Source organism: Nuphar pumila, chromosome 15 (genome assembly GCF_984573655.1).
Source record: "Nuphar pumila chromosome 15, dmNupPumi1.hap1.1, whole genome shotgun sequence".
Lineage (NCBI taxonomy): Eukaryota > Viridiplantae > Streptophyta > Magnoliopsida > Nymphaeales > Nymphaeaceae > Nuphar > Nuphar pumila.
In genome coordinates, this window is record NC_143263.1 from 22,191,070 (window position 1) to 22,203,907 (window position 12,838).

The window sequence follows — 12,838 nt, forward strand, 5'->3', positions numbered from 1 at the left end:
GCATCTAAGACATTCAGATCATTGCATCATTTTCATATGCATTCATAATTCTTATAAACAATAAGTCAAATCATATTTGACCATTCTAATGTGAAACACACGCACATACCTTATAAGTAATTTAGTTAGATATTCATGACACATAGGTGTGATATATTTACTCAGACAATCATAATGCAATCATTTGCAATAAAACTATGTAGGTGTGATGTATTATTCACCTAATAAGTCAAAACTAGTCATTTGTAGGTGTGATGTGTCATTCACCTATACGCTAACATAAGTGTCACAATAATAACCTCATGTCAAGATCTAAAATCAATAAGGATCTGATTATCATATCTGAGTTCAATATATAATCATGCTATAATAGAAAAGTCAAATCTATAGATTCATAACTGGCTATCTCAATCAACTCAAAAGACCATCACAATTCATCATAACATTTCATTTATTCATAATAAAGATTTACAAAATCTACGCCGGATCACCTGGTATGGAGAATGTACAACCTTACAAGGAGTTATCGCCCTAGACGGATGGTCTGTCTGGTCTTGGACAATGCACTTCCTCACAGGAATATACCGTTTTTGCGGGCTACCCGCTCTTGGACAATGCACTTTCTCACAGAGACTTACCGCTCTAGCCGGATTACATGATCTGGTCATGCACACCCTCACAGAGAATCCTTTGGGAACAGATCCTCAACGGGTACCATATCCAGTAAAAATTATTGTGATACATGCATCAATACAATTGACCACTCTCAGGGTCGATAGCCATCAACACGGGCATAAGCATGTACACAATCAAAGCATCACATCATACATCACTTCATATGGCATTAAAATTATAAAATCACACATTTAACCAATAAGGCTTCATGAACCAAAGTTCACTATTGAACTTAAACATTTGTCGCATGCATTCGTGATTTCATTTTACGTGGCATTTAAATCATATCATACAGAAGCATATTATCATACGCACCACAAAGAACATTGCACTTCGTAAATTGAACCTCAAAGCATGCGTAAACAAAACATGAGTTCCATGTATGCATACGTGAACATGCACATTTCATAATACGAAGCAACTAAACCTCAACATACATAACTCCTACATAGTTCGAGATTTGCACACACGATAAAAGTCATATGCATTTTTTCATCACATAAATCGATATATCACCTTAGATATAATTATGTAAGGGTTGGTCAAAATCCCATTGACCATCTTACCGTACATCATACGCATATATTTCTCAAGCAAACAAGACATACAAGTTCAAAACAACTTTTAACATTCGTCTGCATTCTCCCATACAAGAATAAATGAGTCCATCATATGACAAGACAATATATATATAACATTCACATTGTGCATCGAACACGACTTATACATATCCATAGTAGTTATATATGCATCATGTATCAAATTCATACAAAGTTACAAACACACAAAGCAAAATAGTATGCGCAAACTAAAGTATGATGGCATACATTGCGTATATATTATACATTCATAAGTGCACGGGCATTCAAACTCACACACAGGTGTACCTGCAGCAAACACACTCCATATTCCGCTAACTACAATCATGACAAGCATGATCTCCGAATTACAATCACAAGAGTCATAGATATTCATCACTAAGTGAAGTGTGTGAGCATAGCTTATATTTGTAATTTATTTAAATATTCAGTGCAACGACATCATGCTTACACAATTAGTACCTAAACATGCTATCTACAAGTTCAGTTAAGATATCTTACCTTAATAATGTGAAGAACAATGAATCGAAACTCAAAAGACCAAAGAGTTTCAAAGTCCGCAAAGACCGCTACCAAAGCAATACAACGAACCCTTCGTGTGCGATCGCAAATGCCAAAAACTCAAAAAATGCCAATTATAACAAAATTAGCCAAAAATAGCAAATTACCCTATAAATCAATACCAAGAGTCAAATAATACACAAATACACTCTAATAATTTACAAACTCCATCAAAAATATATTTAAATATAATATATATATAGTGATTTATAGCCCAAAATAGTTCTATAAATGCAAATTATACCTTGATTGGCTTGAATAAACAAATGAATATGTAATAAATAAATAAATAAAATGCAAAAGATAGAAACATATTTCTAATTTGAAGATAAAAAAAAATGAGTTCTTTATTTGTTAATAATCCTTAAAAATTATGGGTTTTACATGAGGTGTACTATCCATGGTTAAATTCAGAACTCTTCTCCAATGCTAAGAAAGATTGTTCTGCAGATTGGAGTCAGAAGGAAATATGTGAGGAATCAGCAAATGCATCTCAACCCGAAGAGGTTACCACACAAAACTTGGAGCCAGTAAGGTATAAGGGTGTTGTATACACCCGGCGAGAGAAAGAGCCCTCATCCATTCCTTGCACAGATACGGGTCCTTCTACTCCCGCTCCACAGATGTTGGACATCAGAAGATCCTCCCGAACTCGACATCCGCTTGACAGGTGGGTAAGCTATAAAAAAATTTCATTGGATTTTCAACTATTCCTAACGTCTATAAATAAAGATGATGAGCCTCTCACATTCTATCAAGCTGCAAGTTCTAGGAGATGGATCGAAGCAATGAATGAAGAAATTGAAGCCTTACATGAATGTGGGACATGAGAGGTTGTGTTTAAACCACTAAATAGAAATGTTGTTGGGTCAAAGTGGGTACACAAGATAAAGTATAAACCAGATGGGAGCATTGAAAGGTATAAAGCTAGACTTGTAGCCAAAGGATTCACACAAGAACAATGATAGGACTTTGATGAAACTTTCAGTCCTGTCGTTAAGATGGGAACCATTCGTATTGTGTTGAGTCTAGCCATTGAACATGGATGGACATTGAGTCAGTTAGATGTAAAAAATATCATTTTACACGGGAATCTAAAAGAGGAAGTCTATATGGAACAACCCACTAGGTATGCAGAACAAGACGCCAATCAGTATGTATGCAAGCTAAAAAGAGCACTCTATGGATTGAAACAAGCCTCTCGGTCCTGGTTCGACAGTTTTTCGCTAAAAATACAGAAGCATGCTTTCTTAGATCACTCATTATTCATCCACAATGAACGAGAGGTCACCACTCTTCTATTGATATATGTAGATGATATCATTATCACAAGGAACGGCAAAAACCATATTGAGGAAGTAAAGAAGTTATTAAATCAAAGATTCAAAATGAAAGATCTGGGGGAGCTGCGATATTTTCTTGGGGTGAAAGTTGATAAGACGTGTGATACACCCACTCTTACTCAACACAAATACACAATGGATATTCTTAGTAGGGCAGGCATGAAAGATTGTAAGCCATTGGCAACTCCAAGTGTCATCCATCAGAAATTGAGTTCTAAAGAAGGGGATATATATGGAGATCCCACTAGGTATCGTAGCATAGTTGGCATGCTGCAATACCTGACCTTTACTAGACCCGACATAGTGTATTCGGTTAATCAGGTATCTCAATTTATGCATGAACCTCATACACCGCACATGGAGGCAGTTAAATGAATACTTCGTTATCTGAAGGGTACAGTTAGTGATGGGCTAGTGTACAGGAAAAGTGAAAATCCAGGTGGTCATGAAATCATTATTTATGTTGATGCTGATTGGGCGAGTGATCCAGATGAACGAGGGTCAGTATCTGGTGATTACAGCTTCATTGGATCGAACATGGTCTCTTGGAGTAGTAGAAAACAAAAGGCGGTTGCTAGGTCTAGTACTGAGGCTGAATACAGATCGATGGTTGCTGCCACTGCTGAGGCTACATGGATAAGACATCTCCTAACAGAGATGGGAGAACCGATTGCTCGATCACTGCTGTTATGTGATAATCAAAGTGTCATCAATATGCCTTTTAATCTCATTCATCATAATTGAGCAAAGCATATTGAGATAGATCAGCATTCTATCAAGAAAAAGGTTGAAGAAAAGGAGATTGAGCCTATGTTTGTGCGAACTGAAAAGCAAGTTGCGGATATTTTCACCAAAGGGCTGACAAAGGATAAATTTTGGTTTCTAAAAGGCAAGTTGTTCATCGTCCAGGACCATGCACAACTTGAGGGAGGCTGAAAAGAAGTCGTTACTGGGTCTTGGACCCAAGTCGGATCAGTGCAGAACCAGACCCGACTCCTGTAATGGATCGGGTCAAGATTCAAATGTTAATAGTGTTGTTATTAAGCTTGTTGTTATAGGGTATTTTTGTACCCTAAAATTATGTATTAAATATATACTCAAAACCTAATACGAAGTAAGAGGCGCTAAATTCATTTTGACGTCTTTTCTTTCCACAACCTCTTCTCTCAATATCTCGTTCCCTCTTCCTGCACAAGTGAGCGTAAAGACCTTCTTTCTAAGATCCATGGCTGGGACACGACTAGTGATTACTTCTCCAGTTCTCAAGGGTCCTACCTTGATTCCCCTATTGTCATATCACCTGGCTATCTTACAGATGAGCAGAGAGCGTGGATTGCTAGTGCTCTTCAAATTCCTACTCCTCCATTGGGCGCTTAGCTGAGGTCGAGAGGGACTCCAAGGGAGATGGACACCTCACAGCAAGTTCCTACCAATGTTGTGATGATAATTCTTCTTGTTGTGTGATTGACTCTAATTCCATACCTTGATGAAAGCTTGCAAGGTATTGCTGTCCTGAATGAACTATTTGTCAACCAGAGAACCATGCATGAGTTCAGCAGCACCGAGGATCATCTAGATATGGTTTGTCATAAAACAGTATCTCATTCTTCCAGTAAAGAAACAAGAACAGGGATCTTTATAGCAATATTGAATTGCTCATAATAGAGATGTTGGGTACAATAAATCCTTTCTAATGGTAACAATTAGCAGCTCACATATAATATATCATCTACGTTACCTAGGGTCCTAGACATGGGTATGGAGGTTAGTGTCAAAGATGGTTCAAAGTGTCAGACACAAAAAACTAGATAGTGGAAACAGCAATATATGTATTGGCATCTGGTGTGTATGTATGTGTTTATGCATGTATTTACATAAAATCAAGCATGCATGGGGAGAAAGAAATGTCTAATTTAAACTGTAAATAGCGCATAGAGCATGTCTGGACAAACAATCTACATGGAGAAAAGGTGAGAAATAAAATGCATCATATGAGATCAAAAGTCAATCAAATACCATTATTCTATTCCATACTTATTTTTTAGTGATTCAAACAAAATATGAAGGTAGGGCCAGTATAAAGTCATCAAGATGCTTATAGTTTTAAAGTTTTAAACAAAAAGTAACCAAATAACCACAAAATGTGTGTTCAAATAAAAAATGGAAGCCTGGAATTGCATGCACAAAGAAACTTGAGCACTCAAGATCTCTAGTGTCGAAAAGTGTCAGTGTTGGCACCGGTGTCAAGGTCACCATGCATGGGACACCAACAGGGCTGGTTGGTAGGAGTACCCAGGTAACATAGTATACCACCAATAGACCTATATGCCAACTGTGCAATTCTTTACAGGTTTTTCATGTAAAGATTTTGCTAAGGGCTACAACTTAGGCCATGACATGCTGGAATCAAATTGTGAATAGAATACTAGATGAATCATAGAAAAAATTTGAGTTATTGTCTCCTTTTAAAAAAATGTTACCTTTGCAAGTATAACCACCTTATTCCAGGAAAAAAAAACACAAGCATTTGCCATGTTTCCTATTATTAGGCAAACGAAACAGAGCCCTTGACATATCGTTAGACAAGCTAAATGAGGTATGCAAGTATCTCTAAAGGAACTATTTTACAAGTTAAGATTCTACTGAGAAGTATATCTTGTAGATCGTCATGTTGAAACTGAAATTATAAGGCCCTGTTTGGATAGACCAAATTATTTGGATAATCAAGGTATTAGAAAAATAAATTTCTGAAACTTTTAGTTTCTGCCATTTAGTTATCATAATTAGATAAACAGAATTCAGATAATGTAGAAAACCATGAAAAAAATAATTCCAACCGACAGTCGGAATTACCAAAAACTAGATATTTTTCTTAAATGTTTTATCCTAAAACGCAGGGTGCCCTGATCGCATTCCGCCCTCCTCATGCGCTCACCACTAACTGTGTCTTTCTCTCTGCCACATCAGAGCTCTCCGAACCACTCTCTCTCCAAACGGATGTGCCTCCAAAGAGCTCTAGCATCCAGCAGCGGTTTATGCACTATGACGATGTTGCTAACTCGCATTGGACAATGATGACTGCACGTGAAGATCACTATCTGATGTATGGTCGAGTTTTGGCGATGTTGAGATGCAATGAATTTCTCTGTAGGTTCTGGCACTCTGTGGGTATTTGTCCTTCGCACAATGCAATTGGTGGCTATTGCGGAGTTAATAAGATGGGTGTTGCATGCCATTTGTTTGGTCGAATGCTGCAGAGAAATGGGACTTTCTGGACTGCTTTGTTGGATGGGTATGTAAAATAATGGGGATGTAGAATGTGCATGTAGACCGTTTGAAAGAATTCCTTTGAAGTATGGTTTTGTATGGAATTCTATGATTTGGGGATATATGTGGTGAGCAGGTGGTGAGAAGTCTGAAACTGTTTGTTGAAATATCTGAGAGATGCTTACTGAACAGCTGTGGTTTCTGGTTATGTTCGAATTCTTTATTAAAGAGGCCTTGGAACTTTTTGATGAAATGCAGATTGTGAAGATAAAGACAAAGAAGTTTGACACTTGTGAGCATCCTTCCAACCACTGCAGAGTTGTGAGCTGTCAACCAAGGAAATGGGATACAAGCTTACATTGAGAAGATGAATTTGGAAATTGATGGTGGTTTTATATCAGCCTTAACAGATAGCTACTGCAAATGTGGAAGCATTGGCGATGCTGTACATTTGCTTGAGGATTTACCATGGAAAGAATTGTGAACATGGAAGTATACGATTATTGACCAAGCAGCACATGGATTTGTTGTTCAACCCTAAAGAAATCACATTTTAAAGTGTCTTAAAATAAATGCTTGTAGCCATGGTCGGTTTGTGGATGAAAGTTGGAGGCTTTTTCTCTCTCATAGTTTACTAGTACAAGATACTCCGAGTGTTAAGTATTACTGGAGCATGGTAGATATGGTTCTTCGAGCAGGGAACAGAACTGAACTGTGTCATATGAAAGATAGTTGTTAGCGCTTGAAGAATGCAGAACTCCAAGTGAACCAAACAGGAGAATTTTAAATGCTTGATATCTTTTCCATATATTCAAGGTGCATCCAAACACTACTGGTTTTCAGAAATTTAAGAAACAGAAGTTTTACAAACCCAAAATTCAGAAAACCAGAGATTTAAGTTTCTGGATTTACATCCAAGCAGGCACTAAAAGGAATGGAACGAAAACATTTCGTATTCTCAAACGAGCAATAGTGGAAAGGATGAATTTTTAACAAGAGAAGACATACTAGAGATGCCCTACCACATAAAGCTTCCAAACTTCAACAATTCAAATACACGTTTACAAGAGGGGGAGGGGGGAAAAACATTAAAATATGCGATTCAATTTGAACTTTGCGATTCTATTGTTGCACAGATAACTCTAACTATTTTAATTATTGACGTTGTATTAATTAAACAATAACGTAATACCATTGGAGAGATGATGGGTTGGTCAGCACAAGTTGAGAAGCCGAATGTTGGAGTAACTCTCCGACTTAGCAGTCCATTGCGACGATTCCCTTTAAGATGCGAATTCGTATGGAAGGACGGTGGGCGGCGTCTACATTGCTTCTTTAAGTGGCTTGAATGGCTTTCAACATGTCCAGCAGCAGGTGGAGTCGTACTATTGACCGATAGAAGAGGAAGAAGGAAACACATTGACGTGATACGGAGAGCCCTGGTTCATCAAAATAAAAATCACACATTAAAAATAAGAACAGAAGAAAAACACCAGTAGAGGGGGACGGGGAGGGGGGAGTATGAGAGGATGCCAAATACCTTGAGCTTAGGATCCGGGGTTGAGTACGGGACCTCAGGCGCCTAAACTTATCCCCAAAGATGATGAAAAAGATTATAAATAAATTAAATTAAATGAGAAAAAGGTGGATGCTTCAGAAAAAACAGGGAACAGGAAACAAAAATTTCCCTCTTCACACTCTAACAGACTCCAAGAGAGTAGCGAATCAGACTGGTTTTAATAAAGTAAGTAGTCTGGGCGGACGAGTGTGTCCAGGAAGGGAGGGACAGATTCTCGGAGAACAGGTTAAGTGAGAGCAGACTCACCAAGCACTAGATGGGTGCTTTGAATTTCAGGCGTTCTAAGGTTTTTGAGTACGGTGGCCACAGAAATCTGAAGAGTGGAAAGAGAACTTGTTGAGACGCGGGCATAATCTAACCAAGCGCGCTGCCGTAAGCACCAGACTTATACTTGCGAGCCCGTCACTGAGGAGAGGGTGTTGTGTGTTCTCCCAAGAACACAAATTCGCGTGTTAAGGAGGAATATTTAGGGATATTCGATAATTCATATGCTAATATTGCCCAAGACCACTTTATAATAAAATAATATATTAAAAAGGTAGATATGCTTTTGACCAAAATGTTCTCCCATAAGATACATATTGGTTAAAGGAAAATGTCCTCTCCCTCCCCGTATATAGATTTGCACTTTCCGCCTTTGTTTTTAGCTTGTACTACAATACATAGTCGCCTTCTCGTTCTTGCCTTGTGTTAGATAGAAAACTTGTTCAGGTTCATTCATATCTCGTAGAGATAACTATAAATCAAATGACTGATTTGATCGTTGGTGGGCGTCATAAGGGGATTTGTCAGCCATCTCTTTTTACAGTCTTCTCTTCTTCTTCATTTTCGTTAGGCAGTATAGAAAAAAACAATGACGCACAAACATTCTAACAAGTGTCATTAAAGCGTGGCGAGTACCTTTCCATGTCATCATGATATTGTTGAAGAGCGTATGTCATCATGAGTATCATTAAGGCGTTGTTTTGTTATTTTGAGTAGATTTTATTGTTTCGATGATTGGAAACTTGAAGATATTTGTAAGGCGGTGGAATCTCCTGACAAGAATGCTTGGTTACAGATGCGAGCAAGGGCCTCTACCCCATCCGGTATCGTCCATTCACTCAGTATATGCAATGTAACCAAATCGCGGTTGTAGTGTCGATTTGATGATATTGTTTTGTTTGTTAATATCGATTTGTAAGTTATCAAGCCAAAGAGAAGTGAAAATTTTTACCAGCTTTCTTAGAAATGGAAACTTCAGGGTCATTAATTGATAAAATAGGGAAAGGTTCATCAACAGGTTCAATCTTTGGCTTCTTAATGTCAGTATGATTACTGTTTTTGGCATCACACCCTGTCTTTTCTGAAGCAAATGAATGAGGCAAAACCGCTTCCGCAACACGCCTTTTTTGGAATCAAACTTCCTAATATAGTGTCGATTTGGTGATATTATTTTGTTTGTTAATATCAAATTGTAATATATTATGCTGAATTGTCGTATATCGATTTGTAAGATATTATGTATTTTCTAGTGTTGATTTGTGAGATATTGTTTTGTTTGTTAATAGCGATTTGTAATATATTATGCTAAATTATCGTATATCGATTTGTAAGATATTATGTGTTTTCTAGTGTCGATTTGTGAGATAATGTTTTGTTTATTAATATCGATTTGTAATATATTATGCTGAATTGCCGTATATCGGTTTGTAAGATATTATATGTTTTATAGTGTCGATTTGTGAGATATTGTTTTGTTTGTTAATATTGATTTGTAATATATTATGTTGAATTACCGTATATTGATTTGTAACATATTATGTGTTTTTTAGTGTCAATTTGTGAGATATTATTTTGTTTGTTAATATCGATTTGTAATGTATTATACTGAATTGTCATATATCAATTTGTAAGATATTATGTTTTTCTAGTGTCAATTTGTGAGATATTTTTTGTTTGTTAATATCGATTTGTAATATATTATGTTGAATTACCATATATAAATTTGTAATCTATTATGTATTTTCTATTATCGATTTATGAAATATTCTTTTGTTTGTTAATATCGATTTGTAATGTATTATGTTGAATTACTATATATCGATTTGTAAGATATTATATGCTTTCTAGTGTCGATTTGTGATATATGGTAAACGGTTGTTAATATCAATTTGTAATATATTATGTTGAAGTGTTGTATATCGATTTGTAGGATATTATGTTGAATTGTCGTATACCAATTTGTAATATATTATGCTAAATTGTCGTTAGCTATTTGTAAGATATTATGTTTTCTAGTGTCAATTTGTGAGATATGGTTTTGTTTGTTATTACCTAATTGTAAGCTATTATGTTGTTATTTTGATATTGTGATTCATTCAATCGTTTCTTTGCCTTGCTTAACTAATCGGTAGTCATTATTATATGCATCTTGAATATCTTTCAAAATGCAACAAAGAACATATGACACATTTTTAATCAGAAGACAGGGTTTGATAAAAAGTTTAGACAGTGTGTACTTGAGAGCATAGACGAGGTCGCATTTATGTCTGATTGGGAGCAAATGATTCAGATGTACGACCTTGCTAGATAGCCTCCCGATACCGACAACTATGTAGGTCATTTATGCATGTTGCAAATTTGGCATTGAAAAACGAAGAAGCCTATGTATGTATGAGAAACGTGTCAAGAGAAATACTTGAAAAAATGCAGTTAATTTACCATGAGTTTGTTGTAGCTCATAAAGACCAATCTAAGAAAACAGGATCGAACAACGTAGGTGAAAATCATGCTTTCCCTGACCCTTGTGAGAAATTACGTCAAAGTGTAAACATTATCTTCGATAAGTCAGGCATAAACGTTGTAGATTATGATAGAAATATTCATCTAGCGAAGGATATCAAAAAGAACCTTGCCTCTGATCGCAGTCGACGGAGGACAAAGAGTGCACTAGAATTGTTTGGCAAGAAAATGTCTAAGAAACAACCAACCCCTAAGCAACCAATCCCTTTGCATGAACTGGTATGTAATACAATATATTGCTTCTAATGTAAATTGTATTATGTGCAACCTATCAATATCTAACTTGTGTAATTTCCAACATACAACAATACCATACAGACGTGCACTACAACATTGGAACCTGCAATCCACCCGACATGTTTGAGTGGAACGATGGCATGAGTTTGACAAGTCTTTTGGTATGTAACAATATTGGGAGGATGTTTGCATTTCTTGTTGAACTTAATGTAGTGTCTGATATTGTTCTGTTTCATGACTGGCACAGTTCAATTCAAAAGTGAGCAACGCAACACAAGAATCACATGTGGATTCTTCAGCTACAAAATAGTTGTAGCATTTAACTCTCATTAGTGTAAATCGTTGTAATGTTTAGCATTCTATAACTCTTTGTTGTAAATCGATAATTCTTTGTTGTAATGTTATAATTTTTTTTTGTAATTTACAATAGAAATCACACTACAAATATCATAAAAATCGATACTAGAAAACACATATTATCTTACAAATCAATATACAACAATTCAGCATAATATATTACAAATCGGTATACATCAATTCAGCATAATATCCTACAAATCGATATACGATAATTCAACATAATATATTACAAATCGATAATAACAATCAAAACAATATCTTACAAATCGACACTAGAAAACATATAATATCTTATAAATCGATATACAACAATTCAACATAATATATTACAAATCGATATTAACAAATAAAATAATATTTCACAAATTGACACTAGAAAACACATAATATCTTATAGATTGATATACGACAATTCAACATAATATATTACAAATCAATATTAACAAACAAAACAATATCCTCAAGTCGACACTATATCGCGAAGCTTCGTTATAAAAAAAGCGGGTTGCAGAGGCGGTTTTGCCTCATTCATTTGCTCAAGAAAAAAGAGGGTGTGCTGACAAAACAGTAATCAGAACATTAAGAAGCCAAAGATTGAACATGCTAATGAACCTTTCCCTATTTCATTAAAATGTGTATACACAAACTACAAAATCTGTTACAAATGTCTGTACACAAAAAAATTGGAAATTAAAAGTTGAACAAAAATTTGCTCTCTCTCATCAGTAGAACATAACCCTCTTCATGTTATCCTTGAGAACAGGTAGACGTTTAAAAGGACTTCCTCTTACTAGGTAATCTTGCACTCTAAGTTTTTGTATCTTCCTCAACTAGAAAATCCATTAATTTTTAGCATAGTTCTGTGCGGAGTCCAGGTATATGATCCTGAAAAAAAAAAACTGAAAGTCATACCAATATAGAAATGTAGTGAAAAAAAAACTGAAAGTGAGATCGATTTGTACTTTACTAAGTCTAAACATCGTATCGTTCTGGGTACACATGCGTAAAACCCTGCAAAATATTAAACTCTAATATAGATATATATAAAACCCGACCCGACCCATTGTTTTGGTGTAAAACCCTAGTCTATTTAACCTCTCTTCCTCTTTTCTGCGGCAACGCAGCTTCTTCTTCTTCCTTTTTCTCCTCCGCCTTCGTCTTCTTCTTCTTCGACATTTATGTTAAACATATATCTATCTTTTACAGACTCTCATTTTTACAGAAGAGATCACCAAAACAACCATATTTTATGTTCTCGTACATCCAACACGTATACAGCCCAATGTTTTTTCGATTGCCACAATGTAGGAATCAATATATGCAAATCGATTATAAAATATCTTAAAAAATGGATATAAAAATGCGTATTGATACCATAAAAATCGATATTAAGAATCAGCATATAAATCGATATTAAGAATCAAACCAATATC

General features: G+C 35.7%; 1 protein-coding gene across 2 annotated transcripts in view; it reads right to left on the bottom strand.

The window, feature by feature from the left end:
* Nucleotides 1-8,495, bottom strand: part of LOC149814773 (uncharacterized) — a 246,661-nt gene extending 238,166 nt beyond the window's left edge. The window contains exons 1-3 of one of the 2 annotated variants that reach the window (XM_089990247.1): nucleotides 8,271-8,495; nucleotides 7,986-8,027; nucleotides 7,638-7,884 (exon numbers count right to left, since the gene is read on the bottom strand). In XM_089990247.1, coding sequence (XP_089846373.1) covers nucleotides 7,638-7,865 — 228 coding nt within the window. In that variant the 5' untranslated portion in view covers nucleotides 7,866-7,884; nucleotides 7,986-8,027; nucleotides 8,271-8,495. Of the gene's footprint in view, nucleotides 1-7,637; nucleotides 7,885-7,985; nucleotides 8,091-8,270 lie in introns of those variants that run through there. The other variant, XM_089990248.1, reaches the window with a different exon arrangement.
* Nucleotides 8,496-12,838: the final 4,343 nt, after the last annotated feature.